Source organism: Crinia signifera, chromosome 4 (genome assembly GCF_055691185.1).
Source record: "Crinia signifera chromosome 4, ASM5569118v1, whole genome shotgun sequence".
Classification (NCBI taxonomy): domain Eukaryota; kingdom Metazoa; phylum Chordata; class Amphibia; order Anura; family Myobatrachidae; genus Crinia; species Crinia signifera.
Window position 1 is genome coordinate 203,684,328 of NC_139220.1, and position 24,403 is coordinate 203,708,730.

The window sequence follows — 24,403 nt, forward strand, 5'->3', positions numbered from 1 at the left end:
CCACCATTCGCAAAATTGGATCTGGTTCACTCGCAAGGATGCGAATTCGCATCCGAGTGAATCATCCAGAATAACCCCTATTGTGTGCTATACGCCTATGGTTGCTGGCAGTTTTCTGTGAGTGTTAGGCATTGTAACATTTTGGGGACCTATGTAAGAGATAAAGAGGCCGATTCAGACCCAGTAGGATGGGCTGCGAATTTGCAGCCTGTCTGAATATCGAACAACTGCGAATGCGCATGTTACACTGTGCGCAAGATTTTTCCCCTACGTGTGCACGGCTGCGTACGGGGTGGTGTGCATTTGGCAGGGTGACGGCTACCTGCTCGATGGGCTCCGAATACTTGCAGCCCAGCGAGCATGTCTGAATCAAGGCCAAAGTACCAACCAATCAGATCATAATTGCTATGTTACAGGCTGTCTTTGAAAAATGAAAGGAGCTGATTGGCTGGTACTTTATCTCCATCCAGTTTTAGTGCATAGACTCCTCACTCTAATGTGCCCATACACTTATGCTAATGGTTGCAATGTGTCATCGCAATGCGATGTCCCATTGCATCCGATCACATCTTATGGTGCCTAAAGTGCCCTCTTCCAGCACTCGATGTGGCATGCCATCTGCAATGCCACATCGGGTGCTGGAAAAGGGCAGGTGGCAGAGTAGTGTAGCGCTGTGAAGGTGAGTGCTAGTAGGCGTGGTGGCAGAATTTGATAAAACAGTTTAAAACAATGGAAAGCCCTCTGATTGGCTGAGAGAGGGCATCCCAATTAGGCGGCTGCTGATTGGCTGAGAGAGTCAGTTTTAAACAGTTTTTTTTCAAACTCTGCACCCCTGCCGCCAGACAGCGCTCTTCCCAGCACTATGCTACTCTGACAGACACCAGCAGCGCTACCTCCGTCTGCCAATTGCATTCGAGCGACCACATGTGTTTAAAAATTACATGTGATCGCTCCTGCAATTCGATAGATATTAAATGCAGCACATAATCAGGATTTCGGAGTCACTCCTGTTGTATAACAGACTCAAATTTAATGTGCTTTTGGAGTATTGAAAGAAAGCAAAACACATGATTTAGTGGCTTGCTCTACTACGCCCCTAAAAAGATGGGAGATATAAAGATGGGAGATATTGCACAATAAAGCTTTACATTTATGGTCTGGGGTGGGGGTGGGGGTGGGGGGGGGGGGGTTATGGTGTGGTATAACACAGTGACTGGGTGAGTGCACAGACAATTACAGTGCTGGTGTTAGGTGCAGCTGCACTGCCACAGGATCACCTCCTAGGTCCCAACGTTCCAAGCTGCAGCATAATCATCTTATTGGCTGATCAGGCCCTGAAAATTCTAGGTCTATTCCTCAGTCCTCATGACCACCAACAGTGCACATTTTCCAGGTCACCTGACAGGTGCACACAGAGGTGCAGGAAGGGTGCAGCAACCTGTCCGCGAGTGACCCGGGAGTCCAGGGACCGGGACTTGCTTAAAGTCTCAGGCGGGTGCCTGCCTGCTCACCTGACCCTGCCACCACGGCCTGCAAACCAATGACGTCACGCACATCACGGTCTCTTCCCCCCGTGTCCAGAATCCTCCCTGGCTGAAGGTGCTGCTGCTGTTGCTGCTCGGGCCTGCTCAGTGTGATGACGAGCTGGCCGGGCAGCGCTCAGGAGGACACTGACTCCTCCCTTGCCTCTGCTACAGTGCTACACAGCCTCCTTCCTGGCTGCAGCAACATCATCATCACGTCCCTGACTGTGGCCTGGAGGAGGAGGAGGCAAGGTGGATTTTAGTTTTTTATGTAAAAACCATGTGAACTCTTTGTGCGAAATAGTGACTCTGTGACTGTCTGTGTCTGCACTGTGGGGGTATATGTCTGGCACTGTGGGGGCATATCTGTGCCTGGCACTAGTATAGGGGCATATGTGTAATGGGCATCATGGTGTGGGGTGTAATGTGTAATGGGCATTTCGGTGTGGGGGGTATTGTGTATTTGCCATCACAGTGTGCGGTGTTATGGGCATCATGGTGTGCAGCGTATTGTGTAATTGGCATCACAATGTGGGGCATAATGGCATTACGGTGTAGGAAGTATTATGTAATTGGCATCACTGTGTGTGGCATAATAGCAATACGGTGTGGGGGAGTATTGTGTAATTGGCATCGCGGTGTGGGGTGTAATGGGCATCACGGTGTGTGGCTTATTGTGTAATTGGCATCACGGTGTGTGTAGTAATTGGCATCATGGTGTGCGGTTGCGGTGTAATGGGCATCACGGTGTGCGGCTTATTGTGTAATGGGCATAATGATTTGTTATATAGTATGTAAAGGGCATTACGGTTTGTTATATAGTATGTAATGGACATTACGGTTTGTTATATAGTATGTAATGGGCATCATGTGTGGCCTTATGTGTAATTGGCATTATGGCATGTGGCTTTATGTGTAATTGGTATTACAAAGTTCTCTCAAATGTGCAATGGGCATTACGGTGTGTGGTATAATGTTGGGCCGCACCCACTTTTCATTGCGCAGGAACCTCAGCTACTACAAATGGGGGGGGGGGTGCAAAACATGCCCTTGCTCCGGGCGCCGTAGCACCTACTTCACTGGGTGCACAGGTGCACTCATTATTCACTGACATATTTTAAAAGATCACAGTTGGAGCCAATTATTTCACCTGTGATTCTGTGTGGAGACCTGAAGAATGTGCACTGTTGGGGTCCTGAGGGCTGAGGTTGAGAACCACTGATCTAGGTGCTTCTAAAACGACATCTACAGGTCTCATTAATTGAGTGGGGCAGTATGGAACAGAATCTGCTCCAGGCACCTTGTACCCAACCAAATCATACTTCCAGGTTATGTGAGAACCACTTTCTAGGAAAACAACCAAGGTTGAAGGGTCCAAATCATGGAATGCCCAGAACAGTCTCTAGACCTAAATCCCATTGAGCAAAGTGAACTACGGTACAAGTCCAATTTCTGCAGCAGGGATCTTCTCAAACAATATCATATCTGCAAAAGGTGGCTACTTCCATAAGAAAAATAAATTGATTACATGTTGTTAAACAAAATTATTTTATAATTTCCTTTTATCTCCAATTGTTACTTGTTCTATGCTTTCAATTTAATTTTAAAATAGTCCGGAAAAATTGCAGTGTTTTGAAACAATGTAACTGGTTATCAGTGTATGGATGTGTATAGTTTGTACTGCTTCTGTCACAATCATTTTTATTTCATTTATTTCTTCTTGTCACCAAAAAAGAATTTCTTTGGTTTTTCAACCTGTAAATAGAATACAGAAATGCATTATTAGAAGTGCCAGTAAAGTATATACATGACAAACAGTTTAATTTCATTTCACAGTGGACCTAACACATTTTTATACTAATATGATATTGTAATATAAGTATTTATTGACCCTTTGAGTACCAACATTGCTGTGACAGATTATTATTATTATTGTTTATTTATATGACTCTACAAAGGTTCTGCAGCACCTAACAATACCATACCCTCCACCTGTACCGATTTAGCTGGTACAGTACCATTTAAACAGTCTGTACTGGCTAAATAAAAGTGTACCGAATGTACCGGTTTTCTGGTGGCTCCCCTTCAGTTGTCACAGCTGAGGCAGCATGGAGGTAAACAAACTTGCGCTGGTGTCACTGAAGGCGCCGGAGGCACCGGGAGAAGAGGGTGCAGAGTTAGGCTTTTAAACTGAGAGCACTGCAGCCAATGGTAGCCACCTTGATGCACCGTGGCCAATCACAGCGCAGGCACTGAGGCCAATCACAGCACATGGGGCCGGAAACTAATTTGAATCGTGCACGCCTTATGCGTCAGCGGAAGTGCACGAGCGGTAGCACAGGCAACGAGACCAGGGGCATCATCAGCATATGTAAATGGGGTACATATAGCCATGGGGGGGTGCAGTAGTTGGTGCAGTGTGCACAGTACACATTCAGAAAGGGGACGTAGTTACACCCCTTTTGCCCATGACCACGCCCCTTTATTCATGACCACGCCCCTTCTTGAATATGTACCGATTTCTTCTCTTCAAATGTTGGAGGGTATGCAATACATACAACAGATAACGAATACAGTACAAGACAATTTAGGACAAGCACATGGTAAATAAGGATAGTTGCATCAGGGAACAGGACACTGAAGCAATTATCAGGGTGTCAGAGATATATACATATTCTAAGAAAAGCACATAAACCACTGCAGTCTTTGTGAACAGCGGCTGTCAGCTCTTCCAGCTTCCCCCCACCACGCTGACACATCGCTGAGTTCTCTGGTGAGATAGGAGAGCTGGGTTTAGCAATAGGGTGAAGCATTGGAGAGAGCAGCATAAACACACCACTGATGAGCTGAAATAAAGACGGCCACTAAAAGGCTCCTTTTAGTGGCCATCTTTATTTCAGCTTCATCAGTGGTGTGTTGATGCTGGTCTCTCCAACGCTTCACCCTATTGTATTAGTAAGGTGTGCTCTGCACTTGTCCCCATGGCAAACCCAGTAGCTGTCTTGCCCCTTTTGGCCACCATTGTTAACGGTAGGCAGCCCCAGCGTCCATGCGCACTGTCACATATCAGAGTGACAGCGCACCTAGCCCATCAGCAGTCAGCATGCTGCTTATTGTTAGAAGGAGTGCTGTCTGTTACCACAGCACTTCCACATTGTGTGACTGGGAGAGCTAGAGTGACAGCGCCTCCTGACAGGGAGAATGAGCCCAGCAGTGTAGTCTGACAGGACAGCCCCTTAGTATAACAGAGCGCGCCTGAGCTCTGACATGTAACCCTGCAGGAGAGTCCTGACAGCCCTAGAGCCACTGAGACCCTCACAGACCACAGATATTAGTCTATACGCTGTGCAGACTTCAAGCCTACTTCAAAGAGAACTCAATACCTTCCAGTATACACTGCAGCTACAAGGATATGATGAGTACCTGCACCGTACACCTGTACCATACACCTGTGCATACCTGCCTGTATATATATATATATATGTTACAGGCTTTTCAAACCCCGTGACGGCAAGAGCCAACTTCATGTCCAAGGCACCAGGCTGCTATAAGTGCCTGGGTTGCACTACCTGCCAGCACATGCTTACTGGCAGTAAGTTTATCCATCCATCAACAAAGTGCACCTACCCCATCAAACATGTACTGTCTTGGCAAACGACCCACATGATATACATCATTCAATGTCCATGTAAGTTACTATATGTGGGCAAAACAGTGCGGTCGGTACGAGAGCGGATGGCCCTCCACAGGTCAGCTATAGGCCAAGCTCTGACGGGCAGAGGCAACGACCAACCAGTGGCCAAGCATTTTGCCCAAGCTGGGTATAACCTATTGGATTTTAAACAGATCATCTTGGACCACATTCCAGCATCAATCCGAAGAGGGGACAGGGCTGGCAAACTCCTAAAGCTGGAGACCAGATGGATACATCGGCTCAAGACGGTGAAACCGGATGGTCTGAATGACCGATTATCACTATCAGTGTTTCTCTGACACGGACGTAGGATACCGATACCGAATATCCATCATCCCAGTGTTCTGACTGTCGCCCAGGTGGGACCCAATCCGAGGGGTTCTTCCAGAACTTGTACTTGATACGGATTGGCTCAATAAAACAGTTTTTTATCATTTTCTGTCCACCATTGGCACTGGTATGCGACCTTGTATCATCTACACCTTCAGATTACACTTTGTTTTAACCAACAGCTTATCCTATCTGCATGTCCTCCGTTCACACATCACTACAATACGGATTTGCTTTATTAGCTTTTAGGTAATTATTACCTTCTTGTTTTGTTGTCATTGTCACTTTTATCTAAGTATCACTTAATTAGACCTCATCTCTGGTATTAAGCTGCTCAGGGACTGGCTGCTTCTTTCTTTTCTTTTTTCTCATCACTCCATACACCTATTTTGGTCTTCCCCTTGTGGGAATTGGCCATCCTAAATCCTCTCACTTCATCCACAATTTGTTTCTTTATTGTTTTCACCTATTAATATCCTTTTATTTACTTTATCACCATCTAGGTTTGGCACTCTCAACTCCGGGGTCACCCAACTGACACACACTGTCAGACGTCTATTGCCCACAGCCTCAGCCGCTTCTAAAGTTAACAACCTCCTGTTCAGTGGTATATATATCTCTGCTATATATCTCTCTGCTATACTGCATACCTGCAAGTTAACCATTTCAGTACTACTGTTTGGTGCATTGCCTCTGATTGGATGGCCACCCTGGCCTAAGCTATCCAGGCTTAGTGTATATAGTATATAAGTGTTTCAGAGCTTGGTAATACAATCCTGAGCTTGCTAACCCCAATGATGAGGCTTTCGTTTGTGTTCTTTTTTATCCCTGCTAAATTATAGATGCATTAGTTAAAAGCCAGTCAGTGACAGTTTTTAGTCCATAAACTCTCCACTCCACCCCACACCCAGACTCTATCTGCTTCTAACTCCAACCCCTTCTTCACAGATCCCTCTCTTCATATTCAGCAAGTTTGAAACAAATCCGTGTTCCTGCAACAATTGCATTCACTTTCTCTTATGACATCTATTAGCACACAAAGGAGTCATTGGTCTGATGAGTGGCCTCTATTTTGTCAGTGGCAGTACTTCACCTCATAGAGGTGAGTAGTAAGCTTTATATATATATATATATATATATATATATATATATATATATATATATATATATATATATATATATATATATATATATATTACTCCAAGAAATAATTGGCACTCGGGAGGCAAAGTCAGCAAATAAAACGGATCTGTATTGCTAAGCTTTCGGGGTTTGACCCCCTTCTTGAGAAGGGGGTCAAACCCCGAAAGCTTAGCAATACAGATCCGTTTTATTTGCTGACTTTGCCTCCTGAGTGCCAATTATTTCTTGGAGTAATGTATGCTATGCCTTTGGGGCACCGGGGCCCGTTGTCCATTTAACTGTTTGAGTGCCGGCAGGTTTGGAACAGTATATATATATATATATATTTATTTTATTTTATTTTACCCAATAGTGGTATGGCGCCTAAAATAAAGTCCAAAATGCACTCTTGCAAGATTCAACATCCATAGGATTGTCAAGGTAAAAAACGCTTGTAGAGTCCCATAGAGACTTCATCAGGGGAATGTAACAGTCTTGTGATCACGAATTTATGAGATCAATAGAACAGAATGACTGCTAGCCTCTCTGAAGCAACCAGAAGTCTCATTGAAGATTTATTTGCATTTTTATTGGATGAAGGATTGTCATCCGTGTTTTAGGTACAATTTTAACTCCGACACAGAGGAGGCTAACAGGAATACTAAGACCTGTTAAACTATAGGCCACTAAAATTGGCATACTTTTATCGGATTCAGTACTGAATCCCGGCGGTCGGGATACCGGCGTTCAGAATCCCGACGCCGGAATCCCAACAGCCGAAATGCCGACAAGGGGGGGGACATGGATCGCCCCCCCTTGCGGGCTCGCTGCGCTCGCCACGCAGCGGGCCCGGTGCCTCGCTACGCTCGGCACACTAATTTATTCTCCCTCCAGGGGTGTCGTGGACACCCACAGAGGGAGAATGTGTCGGGATTTCGGCGGTCGGGATTTCGGCGGTCGGGATTCCGGCGTCGGGATTCTGAATGCCGGGATCCAACCGCCGGGATTTTAACTGCATCCCCTTTTAACCAATCAACTGGTTATGTTGTATATCCCTAATATAGGTTCAAGGGACACCACGTCCTTATAAAATTCCTTGGAAAACATCTCTATAAAGAAGGAAATGTTCTATTGATCTCATAAATTCGTGATCACAAGACTGTTACATTCCCCTGATGAAGTCTCTATGAGACGAAACGCGTTGGACCTCTACAAGCGTGTTTTTACCTTGACAATCCTATGAAGAATAATACACAAATTATTGGAAATACATCTCCTGTTTACTTCACTGGATGTTGGATCTTGCAAGAGTGCATTTTGGACTTTATTTTAGGCGCCATACCACTATTGGGTAAAAATATTGGGCTTTGTTTGTTCCCTATCCCTCAGGGAACATAGTGGTGAGGCTGCCGAGTTTATAACTGTGAAAGAAACTTTACTGTAAACATATTTGTGAAATAGGCTTTAGCGTGGATTGGAATATTGGGGATATATATATATTTATATATGCTTTACAACCGTTTTACACTTATTTACCTAAACCTCCTAGTACTGTATACTGTACACTGTACACTACAGGAATCCCTTGAGGCAAAATGGCATTGTAAGAACAGACATACCTTAGCAGCATACTGTTTTTTCCCAGCTGGCTTAGAAATATCTCTTGTTGCAATGATCTCATATGCATTTTCTTCTGCAGAGCTTGTCACAGCGACTTTCCTGGTCATTTCTCTAGATGTTACTTCTTTAGATGTTCTAGTGGAAATTTGATCATATGTGTTTGTATTACACATAGAGTAGTTGGATAGCTGATCCGCACATTGAAACTGATTTGTGGTTTGGGGGCTCCTAAAGGGTACTTGTTCATACATGTCAGTTTCAGAATGAGAAGGAACCATTGAATGCAGAAATGAACTGCCAGCGTTTTCACACCTGAAGAAAGGACCACTTAATGTTTTACTATTAATTGTCTGAACTGATGTTGCAAACCTCATCTCCAGAACTTCACAATCTGAATGTTCCTTCAGACTATTGATCAGTCTAGGTGTCCTTGTGTCCATTGATAACTTCATTTCATCTTGAGTTAGGGATTTTGAGGAGCTCTGTAAATGCCCCAGGGCTGATGGCAGACATTTAATCTCAGAATAAAGAACATCTGGATTACTGGTCAAATTCATATTCTTTTGATTGATCTGTGGCTCTTTGACCAGAGAATATAGGACATCTGCATTCATATTTTTTGAACATAGATTTTCTTTTGCCTCTCTTTTAGGCATTGAATAGGTTTGGTAATGTTCATCATCTAGATTACATCTCTCAGGTAGTGGTGGAGGAATGTCCTAGAATACAAACATATTGTAAAACATTATTATTATTATAATTTGTATGAATAAATTAAGCATTTTATGACCCCCTCTATCCCTCTTTCTTGACTAGTCCATTTCTTTGGAAGGGGTTATTACAACAATTAGATAATGGGGTATATTCAATGCTGGGGCGAGCTGTGACAGCAAGCAGTGCTGCCTGCTCGCTGTCACAGCTCGCCATGTCAGTATTCAACCCCCCCCCCCCCTGCTTACGCCGATTCCCCCTCGCTCTGTTTTTGGAGCAAGGTGGAATCGGCGTATGCGGCCGCTGAAACAGCGACTCGTGGCTAAATGCGGCGGGCACCCTGCATTAGCCACGAGCCTCGCTGTTTGGGGGAATCCTCACCATCCTGTGACAGCAGGGATTCCCCCAGAACGTAGAATAGGGCGCCGGCCGCATTGAATATGGGTCAATGAGTTGTGATGTAATACTGTGATGTAACAGTATTGTAGACACTTTTGTAGAAAGACTATTTAAAACATAAAGTAAAGAATAAATAAAGCAGAAATACAGTGAGACTCAATGCCCAGTCAAGATTTTTGTTTATTTCCTGCTTTATGTTTTCTATAGGTTTGTGGATTTAGTTTTTTTTTTATTTTGCACAGGTTTGAAGTGTTTGCACAGGGTGCCATATTAATAGTACAAGAACAAAGATAGACTCTAGGATACACTACTGTGTAATTTATGCATTCTTCTGTTTCAGTGCAGTGGAGGGGATACATACTGAATACCGGCATCTGCAATGCCAGCATTCAGAATACCTAATCCCAAAGGAGAGAATCCCTAAAGGGGTCAGGTAAGTATACTTACCTTCCACTGCACCTCAACCATCCCTCCCTGATGTCTAAACCTAATCTCCCACAGCCTGACCTAATATGTGAGTGTATTCTGTGTATTGTAGTCTATTTGTATACTTTAAATAAAGGTGCACTTGACTCGATACTAATTTTTCTTTGTCATGTACAGTATTGCAGATTATTAGAAGGAAAAGATAAGGAAGAAGAAAAATATGTATTTTAAAGAGGAAGTTTGCCTGCAATTTTAATTTCAGTAGTTTGTATTATTATGATTATTAATATTATTAAAAAATATTATAATTTTTTTTTTGGGGGGGGGGGGGGTGTTACTGCTATTATTGATAGTCACTAGTCTGCACTGAATGAAAGTGAGTGTCTGATGTCATGGTTTATTATTATTATAATTATTATTATTATTATTATTACTACTACTACATACCTCCCACCTGTCCTGATTTTTGCGAGATAGTCTAATTGTTTGGTGTTTGCCCTTCCTCCCACCAGCAGGCAGCAGTGTCTGGTGGTGGGGGGCAGTTGGGAGGCTCCCTATCACACATGCGGACAGTGTTTATTCATGGGAGACAGAGTGACTGTGGGCATGCCAGCAGCTTACAGATCACTGCCCATGCCCCCCAAATCAGGGGGCGTAGCTCATGAAAGCATCATTATCCTGAAGGAGAAAAATTTGTGGTGGTAAGATGCGCTTGCTAACAGCAGCTAGTAAGGGGGTAGTCAGTCCCTCAAAAAAATATACCAGATAAGAAAGAATTATACCAGCGTTGGCTTGTTTCTCAAATAATTCAGTAGATGATGCTTTCTAAGTATTATAAAATTTTAATGAACATTAAACACACATTATAAAAACAAACACATACATGTATTTTGGTACAGGTTGGGTATCCCGTATCCGGGCATCCCGTATCCGAATTATTCCAAAAACCAGGGGCGAAATGTAATAGGGTGTGATTTTTTAGACATGTGCGATTTTTGGTCAAAAACGGCCGAAATCGCACATTTTCCGAAAATCGCACATTTAATAGGTTGGAAATCGCGGTAAAAAATCGCACTTTTTACCGCGAAATCGCACTTTTAGAAGTGCGATTTTTAGTCACATTTCAATTCGCATCCAGATGTTTTCCCATTATAAAGTATACAACTCGCAAATGTAATAGGGTGCGATTTTTGGTAAATGTTACCAAAAATCGCAAAAAAAATAGACCAGGTTCTGACAGGCGAATTTGACAGAACCATGCACAGATCATTGAGATCTGTGCATGGTTCTGTTAATAAAAATGTGTAAAAGTGTTTTTATAAAAAAAAAACGGCGTGGGGTCCCCCCTCCTAAGCATAACCAGCCCCGGGCTCATTGAGCCGGACCTGGTTCCAAAAATACGGGGGGACAAAAAGCATAGGGGTCCCCCGTATTTCTGAAACCAGCCCCGGACTCTTGGACCGGTCCTGGTTCCAAAAATACGGGGGACAAAAAATCTGGGGGTCCCCCGTATTTTGAAACCAGCACCGGGCTCCAACAGCCCGCGGTGTCATGCCACAGCCGGGGGACACTTTTTATACAAGGTCCCCCGGCCAAAACATGAGCACCGTGGCTGGTCAGCCTTGGACGGGGTACCTGGAGGAGTGGGGACCCCCCCAATAAAGGGGTCCCCCCCCCCCAGGCTTCACCCGTCCAGGGCTGAAGCCCGGGGCTGTCACCGGCGTCCGTGGCCAGTGGACGCCGGCCTGATAGGGTTAAATCCATCATACATATCATTACATTGCTTTTTACTGGCGAACTACAAGTGCCAGCAGACCTCCCCCGCATGCTGGGACTTGGAGAACCACAAGTCCCAGCATGCGGGGCATTAATGGGCCCGCTGGGACTTGTAGTCCACCTGTAAAAAGAATGTTTATAAAAAACACACACACAGAGAAGTACAAGTTTATTACACACACACACCTCAATTTTACACCAGCATACTTACCATTCCTGGATCCAGCGCTGGTCTGGCTGCTTCACAGCCGGCTCCCCCCGCACTGACAGGCAGCGGGGAGAAGCGGCTGTCTCCGTCGCTTCTAACAGCCTCTGTAGCGCTGTCCGAGTGCTACAGAGGCTGAGAGCGTGATTGGCTGAGCTACAGTATGCGTCTCCATGGAGACGCATAGCTCAGTCCTGATTGGCTGAGCTATGCGTCTCCATGGAGACGCATACTGTAGCTCAGCCAATCACGCTCTCAGCCTCTGTAGCACTCGGACAGCGCTACAGAGGCTGTTAGAAGCGACGGAGACAGCCGCTTCTCCCCGCTGCCTGTCAGTGCGGGGGGAGCCGGCTGTGAAGCAGCCAGACCAGCGCTGGATCCAGGAATGGTAAGTATGCTGGTGTAAAATTGAGGTGTGTGTGTGTAATAAACTTGTACTTCTCTGTGTGTGTGTTTTTTATAAACATTCTTTTTACAGGTGGACTACAAGTCCCAGCGGGCCCATTAATGCCCCGCATGCTGGGACTTGTGGTTCTCCAAGTCCCAGCATGCGGGGGAGGTCTGCTGGCACTTGTAGTTCGCCAGTAAAAAGCAATGTAATGATATGTATGATGGATTTAACCCTATCAGGCCGGCGTCCACTGGCCACGGACGCCGGTGACAGCCCCGGGCTTCAGCCCTGGACGGGTGAAGCCTGGGGGGGGGGGACCCCTTTATTGGGGGGGTCCCCACTCCTCCAGGTACCCCGTCCAAGGCTGACCAGCCACGGTGCTCATGTTTTGGCCGGGGGACCTTGTATAAAAAGTGTCCCCCGGCTGTGGCATGACACCGCGGGCTGTTGGAGCCCGGTGCTGGTTTCAAAATACGGGGGACCCCCAGATTTTTTGTCCCCCGTATTTTTGGAACCAGGACCGGTCCAAGAGTCCGGGGCTGGTTTCAGAAATACGGGGGACCCCTATGCTTTTTGTCCCCCCGTATTTTTGGAACCAGGTCCGGCTCAATGAGCCCGGGGCTGGTTATGCTTAGGAGGGGGGACCCCACGCCGTTTTTTTTTTTCCTTTTTTTTTTTGAACAAAATCGCATTTATGAAAATGCGCACATTTTCATGACTGAAAATGCGCACATTTTCATGACTAAAAATCGCGGCAAATCGCGGCAAATCGCATTTTTTGCCGCTAATTCGCATCTCATTACATATGCGAATTCGCGGCAAAAAATGCGATTTTTAAAGGTGCGATTTGGTGCGATTTTTTTTTAGTCTAAAAATCGCACCCTATTACATTTCGCCCCAGGTGTTTTTTGTAATAATAATAAAAAAAATTTTTTACCCCCCCCCCCCCCCCAACCCTTTTTTTATACTTACCAAGTCCCCCCGCGTCCACGGCAGGCCTTCAGCATCCTCTCCGTCGTCTCCAGCGGTCCCAGGAGTGCATTGAGCGAGTGTGTGCTTATCCGGTGATGTCACCAGCGCGCCTGGAACTCGCTCAATGCACTCCTGGGACCGCTGGAGATGGTGCTGGAGGCCTGCCGTGGACGCCGGGGGACAAAGTGGATGCCGAGTGACCATCGGGGCACCGCCAGGGGACAGGTAAGTATGTTTAAAAAAAAATTCCAAAATCCGAAAAAAACCTTAACCAAAATGATCGTGGTCCAGAGCATTTACTCAACCTGTATGTGGAAAGGACACACTAAAAGTAAATATTGGGTGATTAGATGAGCCCTATACACAGGGCAGCTGAGAGGGGGGGGGGAGGGTACTAATTACCGGGGCCCGGACTTGCTGCAGGGGCCCTGGTCCAACCCCTCCCTTCCCCCGCCATTCCTCCCAGGCAGCAACAGCAGCACACACTTCTACAGCATGTGTCAGCACAGGACATGCTGTAGGTGTGCTGCTGCTGCTGAGTTCAGAGGTTTTTTTTTAGTTTTCTTTTACCCCTTCTAAACATTTTGAGGTGTGGCCTAAGTGCTGGAGGTGATCACACCTCCCACACTTAGGCCACGCCCCAAAAAATGTTACTGGGGCCCGACATTCCTCTTGGCTACCCTGCCTATACACACTTTTAGACTCCTATATCCAGGATTATATGTATCTGGAAGGGATGTCTCTAGTTACTAACTTGCTCCTGAGGAAGCTGGGAGACCTTTCCCAGAGAAACACGTAGAGCTTCTCAACACTACCAGCACCCTGACACTGCTGACTCCTGAGGATTACAAATTTTATCTACAAATACGGGACTAATTTCTCTACCTGGTCATCTGTTACAACCTAAAAATCGCTGCTATAATAGAGACATCCCTTCAAGATACATATAATCCTGGATATAGGAGTCTAAAAGTGTCTATAGGGCTCATCTAATCACCCAATATTTACTTTTAGTGTGTCCTTACCGCATACCAAAATACATGTATGTATTTGTTTTTATAATGTGTGTTTAATGTTCATTAAAATGTTATAATACTTAGAAACCGTCATCTACTGAATTATTTGAGAAACAAGCAACCGCTGGTATATTTCTTTCTCATTATCATGAAGCCATGCCCCCTTTTGTTGAGGCCACACTCTCTTTTGGGGGCCGATGTCACTTTACCGCACGAGTGTCGTGATTCACGCCACCGTTATGTTGGGAGTTATGTTATTATTATTTGTAGTACAATTATTATTATTATATTTGTAAGATTCCACAAAGTACAGAAACTAATGAGCATTACAAAAAAAAGGTTCTTAAACATTGCTGCATCAGCAGTCATAACACTGAAATAGGGATCAAGGTGGCAGAAATCAAGGGTAAGGTGCCACTGTAGTAGAGAAGAGGGTTGGTGCTTACTTTCTAAAGGAGAGGGGGACAGACAGGGGTGACACATATTGATAGACAGTGAGTATGGGACAGAAGGTTAGCATGAGAGTTGGATGGCTTTGAGGAAAGAGTGAAGTTTTGAAAGCCTATCATGGAGTGGAGAGTCTGATAGGGAGAGAATTCCAGAGGTAGGGATCAGCACAGTAGATCATTTACTTTCTAGTCTAGTGTGTACACTGAATATCGTCAATGATGTGCAATACCCGCGCATTGTTAAGGACTCCCTCGCACGTCTGTTCAGTATAGGTGAGGAAGGACCTCATTAGTTAGTATGATCTTGCCAGTGCCGACATCTCACCGGGTCTCCCCCCCTGCTGCCAATATCACCAGGTACACACATCTCGTAGTGTGTACGCAGCTTAAGTGTCCTTTGTAATACAGAAAACTCTATTAACTATTTAGTGGGTTAAGTATTTTTGCAAGCAACTATGTTAATTGACAAAGCAAAAGTCATTTATAGGAGGTAGTATGCGCATACATTTGTATGGACATGCAATATGGCTACATTTATGACCATTTTTCTGTCCTTTATATTCTAAAAAATAAGCAAAAGAGATTCAGGGACCAATTCAGAATCCCACATTATACTTTAATTGGGTAGATGGAACTAAATGTAAGTATATTTCCTTGTGTGCTGAGTAGTAAGTATCTACAATATGCAACTGCACAACTGTCCTTGACCCGCTTGGTTACATAGCCCTTTGACACACACTTACTCCAGCCCTGTCCTTGGTGCAAGACATTAGTATGCAATCAGTCAGAACGCTGCATCTCTCTCATATAGCTCTGTATAACCTGCAATTCTGTCCTCACATCTTCAGTTTAACCAGCATGCAACGCCCCAATGCCACCTAGTTTAGTCCATTCAGTTGCAAGTGAATCTACAGCTGAGAACAGTAGTGGAACTTGTGGGTAGTGGGCCCTGGTGCAAAAATATAATTTGGGCCTCCCTCCAGGGCCGCCGTGAGGTATGCCGGCCCCTGTTAAAATGTAGGGGGTATGGCCTAATTATGAGAGGCGTGGTCACCTTCCGTAATTAGGCCACGCCCCAAAAATATTTAGGAGGGGTGAAATATCACTCTGAAGTGGAGGGGGGAGTGTTATTGTCGTCGTCCCCCCTCAGCAGCAGCATACACCTACAGCATGTGCTGTGCTGAGTGCTGACAACAGGCTCAGCATGCACTCTCACACTGTCAGTGAGACGCACATGCTGTAGGTGTGTGCTGCTGCTGCCCAAGATGGATGGAGGGAGAAGAGGGGTCAGACCTTGACACCGGGCCCCTCCAGCAAGCCCGGGCATGGTTATTAGTACTGTAAGACAGTGGCAGGGAAAGTCATAGACGGCAGGTACTTTTCCCCTAGAATCCTGTCTTATGGCATATAGACTGCAGGCTATTTCAATCTGTGTGGTAAGCTCCGGCTTACAAAGGGTGTTCTGTCCTGGGCTGGTAATCAGGAGAACACCTGATTCTTTAAAAAGGAGTCAGCCCTCTCCTTAGAGCTCTCTCTCTCTCCCTGGGTGTTGGAGGCAGTAAGCTGCTGCTAGAGAGAGACAAGGCTGTAAGTACTGCATTACTTGGTCTATATCTGCTGTGTGTGTCCAGTGTCACATAGTGTGGCCCTGGTATAGAGAGGGACGTTTATTCTGTTTAGTTAGAGCTCAGACGAGCAGGTTTTTGTTTTCTGTTTTGCCTGAAGTGTAAAGGCTGTTGTTAGTTTCTTGCTCTGAGTGCTGCAATAAAACTCAGGCAAGCCCTGTGTTGGACCCAAGCCGTGATGTCACTGTCTAAGTCTGTGCCAAATCCTCACCTGTGCCTACCCGTTTGATGCTAAAACCCCACATATGGTGGAGAATGCGAGCAAGCATCTCACTTAAAGAGACATACATCGAAGTATAGGACTTTTGCTACAGCAAGCTGGAAGTTGTTGCTAAAGGCAACCAGCCACAAGTGAGTGTCTGGAGTGCACTGATACTTGCATGTCCTGGCTAAAGGCTGCTGTAACACTGCAACAGGAGACTGTTAAAATGGAGGACCTTTTAAAACACTTGGTGCAGGCAAATGAGCTGCAGCGGCAGGCAAACGCATGTCAGCAAAAGGTGCATGAGGAGGCCATGCGTGCCCAGGCTGAAACCAATGTTTTGCTGCTTGAATCCAACAGACTAGCCTTAAAGGAACAGCAGCAAATTAATCTGCAATTACAAGAGCAAATACAGAATGTGGCTAAGAGTGTGGCGCAGAGTGTGCAAACACCCCAACCCTTGCTTCCAACCACACGGGCTGCAGTACAGAAATCTCTGCAAAAGATGACTCTCACGGATGATGTAGAGGCCTTTCTTGCGGTGTTTGAACGTGTAGCAGAGCGTGAACAGTTACCCGTGGATCAATGGGCAGGTGTGGTAGCACCTTTTCTAACTGGAGAACCACAAAAGGCGTATTTTGATCTGAGTGAGCAGGATGCTAACGACTACGCGAAACTCAAGGGAGAGATCCTTGCTCGCTTAGGCGTAAACATGAGTGTGCGTGCCCGGAAGGTGCATAACTGGACTTTTTCTGAACAGTTACCTGCGCGGTCCCAAATGTATGACCTGGTCCACCTGGTAAGGAAATGGCTACAGCCAGAGGAGTCTACACCAGCGCAGATCGTGGAGAGAGTCGTGCTGGACAAGTATCGTTGTTCCTTACCTCCAAAGGTTCAGCGCTGGGTCGGTCAGGGCGACCCTAATGATGCCGAGGGGCTTGTCAACTTGGTTGAGAGGTACAGAGCTACTGAAAATCTACTCCAAGAAGTGCCTCCTGGACATTCCACCCTCAAGAACAGCAAAGCGGCCGGATCATCTGGTAAGACTGTTCCGTTTACTAGAGGGGTGAATAATGTTGTAAAGGGAGGTGGCCTAGATGGGGAACAAACAGTGGAGAGGCGTTCCCAAGGGACAGTAGGGTCCAAACCTGGGTCGCAAAAAGACTGGGGCCGCATACAGTGTTGGCGTTGTCATGGACCTAGGCATATTGCTGCCAATTGCCCCCTTACTTCTGAGCCAATGGAGTGTGATACAGCCAGGCGAAGCTCTTTATATGCACGTTCTGTTTTCTCTGCTGAGACTGTGTCAGAAACTGGACAGCAAATATGTCATGTAAAGGTGGATGGTTATCCCGGGAGGGCTCTACTGGACTCTGGGAGTTTAGTTACTCTCATCCATGCCAGCTTGGTAGACCCTGGGACACTCACAGGACGTTACATAGGGGTCTTCTGCATACATGGGGACACCAAGGAGTATCCCACAGCTTTAGTCCAGCTAAAGAGTACTTGTGGAACTGTGTCCCATGAAGTGGGCGTGGTAAAGACCCTGATGCATAGTGTGATCCTGGGAAGAGACTTCCCATTGTTCTGGGACTTGTGGAAACAGAATGTACACTGCACTAGAAATGCTGTTAATAATGAGAATGTGTGCCCTGTGATTAGTCCTGAGCCTTTTGATCAGGATACTGAGGTTCAAACGGTAGGGGTGACCACTATTGAATCTGACAGTTTTCCCCTAGCTGTTCTTGCAGGTGAAGCTGAGGAGCAGGAAGAAGCATGTGACATGCCTGAGCTAGAGATGTCACGTGATAATTTTGGGACTGCTCAACTTAGAGATTCCACCTTATTAAGAGCTAGGGAAAATCCTAAAGTCATAAATGGTGAGCCCCAATACCCCAATGCTGACAAAGAGTTAGTACAAAGGAATTATGATGTGTTCTCAGAACTTCCAGGGCGCTCCACAGCCATAAAACATGACATTGTCACCGAACCTGGAGTTCGGGTACACTTAAAACCCTATAGAGTACCAGAAGCGCGTAGACAGGCCATATCTGGGGAGGTCCAAAAACATTACCTGGGGTATGTTATCGGGAGAGGTATAATAAAGCCACAAATAAATAAAGTGGAGGCTATCCAAGACTGGCCTCGTCCTTCAACAAAAAAACAAGTCAGGGCTTTTTTGGGAATTCTGGGGTATTACCGTAGGTTCATTCCCCAGTTTGCAACCATGGCAGCGCCCCTAACCGATCTTACCAAAGGAGGTAGGGCAGTTATGGTCAGCTGGAACCCAGAGGCTGAAAGGGCATTCCAAGAATTAAAAGTGGCCCTTTGTAATCAACCAGTCCTGATCACTCCAGATTTTAAAAAAGAGTTTGTCGTACAGACTGATGCTTCTGATGTGGGACTAGGTGCTGTCCTCTCCCAAGAAGTTGGTGGAGAGGAACACCCGGTAACATATTTGAGCAGGAAGCTCACACCTACGGAGAGAAACTACAGTATAGTCGAGCGGGAGTGCTTAGCAATCAAGTGGGCCCTTGAATCCCTAAAGTACTATCTCTTAGGACGCTCCTTTAGATTAATCACTGACCACTCCCCACTTACATGGATGTACCAAGCCAAAGAGAGAAATGCAAGGGTCATGAGATGGTTTCTCAATTTGCAAAATTTCAAATTTACAGTGGAACACAGAGCAGGAAGGCTTCAGGGTAATGCCGATGTCCTATCCCGAACATACTGCCAGTTGGCAGACAGTGTCCGACCCCACAGGTTCGAACAGAGGGGGAGGGTATGTAAGACAGTGGCAGGGAAAGTCATAGACGGCAGGTACTTTTCCCCTAGAATCCTGTCTTATGGCATATAGACTGCAGGCTATTTCAATCTGTGTGGTAAGCTCCGGCTTACAAAGGGTGTTCTGTCCTGGGCTGGTAATCAGGAGAACACCTGATTCTTTAAAAAGGAGTCAGCCCTCTCCTTAGAGCTCTCTCTCTCTCTCCCTGGGTGTTGGAGGCAGTAAGCTGCTGCTAGAGAGAGACAAGGCTGTAAGTACTGCATTACTTGGTCTATATCTGCTGTGTGTGTCCAGTGTCACATAGTGTGGCCCTGGTATAGAGAGGGACGTTTATTCTGTTTAGTTAGAGCTCAGACGAGCAGGTTTTTGTTTTCTGTTTTGCCTGAAGTGTAAAGGCTGTTGTTAGTTTCTTGCTCTGAGTGCTGCAATAAAACTCAGGCAAGCCCTGTGTTGGACCCAAGCCGTGATGTCACTGTCTAAGTCTGTGCCAAATCCTCACCTGTGCCTACCCGTTTGATGCTAAAACCCCACAGTACCCACTCCCCCCCCCCCCCCTCTCGGCAGCCCTGATCCCCTCCGCCACCCAACCCAAGTTCACAATATGTAACATGGCAGTGGATGACAGGGAGAGGCAGTGGGTGAAAGGGAGATGCAGGGGGAGGCAAAGTGTGACAGGGAAAACAGTGGGTGAAAGGAAGAGGGTGACAGGGGCAGCATTGGGCGCCTTAGTCCTCAGGGGCCCAGGTGCACTGCATCTGCTGCACCAATGGTAGTTCCATCTCTGGCTGAGACTTGGAAGTCTCTGATTCTCCTGCAGACGATTGCACTCAGCTATGGAGCATGTGCAGTGCTAAAAACAGACAGATCCGTCAGCAACATGGACTTGCGCTAACCCTGCACCAGCCACTCTGTTATTGGGGACAACAATTGCACTGGGGGAAGACAGACATCCATAACGTAAATCACTAGTGTTGTACCTTGCCATGGTAATAGACCCTATTGCTACTGCATGCATAATGCAGCTGTCACAGTAAGTAGCAGTCCTACCTTTTCACTGTTCTGTTTCTGTCTGTTTCGAGTGACACCACCTTTGTTACTTTTGGGAACATCTAAATTGGGCTGTGAAAGACCATTTTGTTGCTTAACCTTTGTTGGCTGAATCATGTCATATGGGTTTATATCGGAATGCTGCAGAACAAACAATACAGTTATTGTGATATGTGACCTTGTTCCGATACATTTCTAATAAATACATTCATGTGATTGTAAATATAGTAATTTATCTGTTGAATGCATCATGGCTACATATTACTAACTAGGTGATTCATCACGCCCTACGGGCGCTCTTCACACCGTCGTAAGGGGCTGTGCCCCCTTAATTTGTGAACGTTTGTATTGTGAGAAATATGGTTAGAATTGTATGAAAGATGCCCTGTATTGCAACTTGAGTTATAGGTGAAATGTGTTAAATAGAGAGCATATGATTTGGAAGGGGTGTGTATTGTTTTGTTTAATTAAAAAGTGGTTACAGAGTAAGATGTACATTGATAGTGTGGAGGGTACAGTGACATTTGTGGGTGTGTGTGGGGGTGTGCGTGCGTGTTGTTTAGGTGTGTGTGTGTGCGTGCAATAGTATAGTAGGGTGTTTTTGTGTCAGCGGCTCCCCACTGGCGGAGGTCACGACACAGGAAAACAGGAGGCTGGGTAGTGATAGGGGTGTGTGGGCATACAGAGGACTAGAGAGGAGGGTCGGGGACACTGTGCAGCTTCTGCCAGTGGGTGAGGGTCCAGTGTGGCAGCACAGGAGTACAGGACGGTGGCCCTGAGTCAGTGTCTCTTCCTACTGGGTGGGAGTTAGGGTGCATGAGAGCAGGAGGCTGGGTGGTAAAGCATGATAGGGGAATGTGGGCAACACAGGGTGGGCGAGTCCCCACTGGTAGAAGTTACGGGGCAGGACAACAGGAGGCAGGGCAGTGATAGAGGTGTGTGGGCATGAGGGGTGGGTTGTGGGTGTCCGGGGGTGCGAGCAGAGGGGGGGGGGATGCAGGCAGAACTGCCGCTCACCTGGTGGCTGTGGAGTAGCAGTGTTTTTGCCTGGCAGCATGGGGAGGCAGAGGGTGTCTGGCACTGTGGGCTGGTCACTATGTGAGTGTATGTGGGCGGAGTCAGAGGCTCCACCCAGCGTTATAGACACACTCACATATTGAGTGGCAGATGTAGCCAAATATATAACAGATAAGGCCGCATCCACACTAATACGTTATAGTCACCATGTAATATGTAATAGGGTGCGATTTTTGGACTAGTCCAAAAATCGCACCATATCGCACAAAATCGCACCTTTCCAAATCGCATTTTTTGCAGCAAATTCGCATATGTAATGAGATGCGAATTTGCGGCAAAAAAGTGCGATATGGTGCGATTTCGGGCGCTTTTTTAGTCCTGAAAATGTGCGATTTTCAGTCATGAAAATCGGCACATTTTCAGTACTGTGCGCTGTGTTGTAAAAAAAAAAAAAAGACAAAAAACGGCGTGCGGTCCCCCCCCCTAAGCATAACCAGCCCCGGGCTCAAAAAGCCGGTGCTGGTATCATAAAATCAAAGGAACAATCAAGTTGGGGTTCCCTGGATTTTATAAAACCAGCACCAGGCTCAAGGTCCGGCGCTGGTTCCCAAAATACGGGGGACAAAATGACTAGGGGTCCCCCGTATTTTAAGAACCAGCACCGGACACAACCAGCCAGCAGGGTAATGCCACAGCCGGGGGAAACTTATTATATAAGCTCCCGCGGCCAAAGCATTAACCCCCTGGCTGGTCAGCATGGGCAGGGGTCCTGGGGAAGTGGGGAACCCCCCAAATGAAGGGGTCCCCCCCCTCCAGGACTTACCAGCCCATGCTGATAGTCCGGGGCTGTCCCCGATGCCCCTGGGCGGTGGGCATCGGGCTGATGACTTGTGTAAAAAAAAGAATTAAAACTATTGTTTTACACTGGCGAACTATGAGTCCCAGCAAGCCTACCCCGCATGCTGGGACTTGGGGAACCACAAGTCCCAGCATGCGGGGCATTAAAGGGCCCGCTGGCACTTGTAGTTCTGCAGTGAAAAAAATAGTGCACAAAATCACACTGACACCCTGTAAAATAAAACTTTAATACACACAAAACACACACCCACTGATACTTACCTACCTTGAGCCCGTAGGTCGGTCCCTGGATCCTGGGTCCGTCCTCCGGGGCTCCAGGGCAGAAGAGTCCGGTTCCGGGGCCTTGGTCCTGGTTCCGGGGCTGGTCCTGGGGTTCCGGGGCTCCTGGGCTGCAGAATCCGGGGTCCGGGATCCGTGGTACTCCCCAGTGGTACCTAAGGAGGCAAATCCAACTCACCTGCTCCCCGGCGGCGACCTCCGGTCGGTGACAGCACTGCTCCACACTGGTACCCGGCTTGCAGGACTTTGACCGGCGCTGAGATGTTTCCTCCTCGCCGTCTCTGCACAGAATGATTTCTTGGCCAATCAGGAGCCAAGAAAATCGGCTCCTGATTGGCCAGAAATCATTCTAACTAGAGACGCTGAGGAGGAAACATCGCTGCTCTAGATGCGCTGAGATGTTACTTCCTCGGCGTCTGTATTCAGAATGATTTCTGGCCAATCAGGAGCCGACTTTCTCGGCTCCTGATTGGCCAAGAAATCATTCTGTGCAGAGACGGCGAGGAGGAAACATCTCAGCGCCGGTCAAAGTCCTGCAAGCCGGGTACCAGTGTGGAGCAGCGCTGTCACCGGAGGTCGCCGCCGGGGAGCAGGTGAGTTGGATTTGCCTCCTTAGGTACCCCTGGGGAGTACCACGGATCCCGGACCCCGGATTCTGCAGCCCAGGAGCCCCGGAACCCCAGGACCAGCCCCGGAACCAGGACCAAGGCCCCGGAACCGGACTCTTCTGCCCTGGAGCCCCGGAGGACGGACCCAGGATCCAGGGACCGACCTACGGGCTCAAGGTAGGTAAGTATCAGTGTGTGTGTGTTTTGTGTGTATTAAAGTTTTATTTTACAGGGTGTCAGTGTGATTTTGTGCACTATTTTTTTCACTGCAGAACTACAAGTGCCAGCGGGCCCTTTAATGCCCCGCATGCTGGGACTTGTGGTTCCCCAAGTCCCAGCATGCGGGGTAGGCTTGCTGGGACTCATAGTTCGCCAGTGTAAAACAATAGTTTTAATTCTTTTTTTTACACAAGTCATCAGCCCGATGCCCACCGCCCAGGGGCATCGGGGACAGTCCCGGACTATCAGCATGGGCTGGTAAGTCCTGGAGGGGGGGGACCCCTTCATTTGGGGGGGTCCCCACTTCCCCAGGACCCCTGCCCATGCTGACCAGCCAGGGGGTTAATGCTTTGGCCGCGGGAGCTTATATAATAAGTTTCCCCCGGCTGTGGCATTACCCTGCTGGCTGGTTGTGTCCGGTGCTGGTTCTTAAAATACGGGGGACCCCTAGTCATTTTGTCCCCCGTATTTTGGGAACCAGCGCCGGACCTTGAGCCTGGTGCTGGTTTTATAAAATCCAGGGAACCCCAACTTGATTGTTCCTTTGATTTTATGATACCAGCACCGGCTTTTTGAGCCCGGGGCTGGTAATGCTTAGGAGGGGGACCGCACGCCAGTTTTTTATTTAAATTTCTTTTTTAACTATTTTTTTACAGCAGAAGCATGCACAGATCTCAATGATCTGTGCATGTTTCTGCCTAAATCGCCAGTCAGAAGCTGGTCTATTTATTTTGCGATTTTTTTTAAGCTCCCATATGCGACTTTAGAACTCGCATCCTATTACATATGCGAGTTCTATAGTTTACTATGGGAAAACATCTGGATGCGATTTTCAGTGTGCCTGAAAATCGCATCTTTAAAATGTGCGATTTCGCGGTAAAAAATGCGATTTTGGTCAATTTTGACAAAAAATCGCAAAAGTCTAAAAATCGCACCCTATTACATATCGGCCCATATGTCACATTGGAATAACTCCTAGAGGGAATATACTAAGATGGGAGTTCTGTTTCACATGAGCTGTCGCTATGGGCAACCAATCAGAATCTACTTCTTTATTTAGCACCCTCTAGAAGTTAATAGGCAGTATATGATTGGTTGCCCATAGCAACATCCCATGTGAAATAGA

The 24,403-nt window shown here is 46.8% G+C and overlaps 1 protein-coding gene across 1 annotated transcript in view; it reads right to left on the reverse strand.

The window, feature by feature from the left end:
- Window positions 1-1,200: 1,200 nt before the first annotated feature.
- The window catches only part of LOC146072513 (uncharacterized), a 29,003-nt gene continuing 5,800 nt past the window's right edge, over window positions 1,201-24,403 (reverse strand). Inside the window, exons 4-6 of the mRNA XM_083179736.1 lie at window positions 20,297-20,437; window positions 8,289-9,008; window positions 1,201-3,278 (exon numbers count right to left, since the gene is read on the reverse strand). Of these exons, the coding sequence (XP_083035862.1) occupies window positions 3,234-3,278; window positions 8,289-9,008; window positions 20,297-20,437 (906 nt within the window). The 3' untranslated portion in view covers window positions 1,201-3,233. The remainder of the gene's footprint in view (window positions 3,279-8,288; window positions 9,009-20,296; window positions 20,438-24,403) is intronic.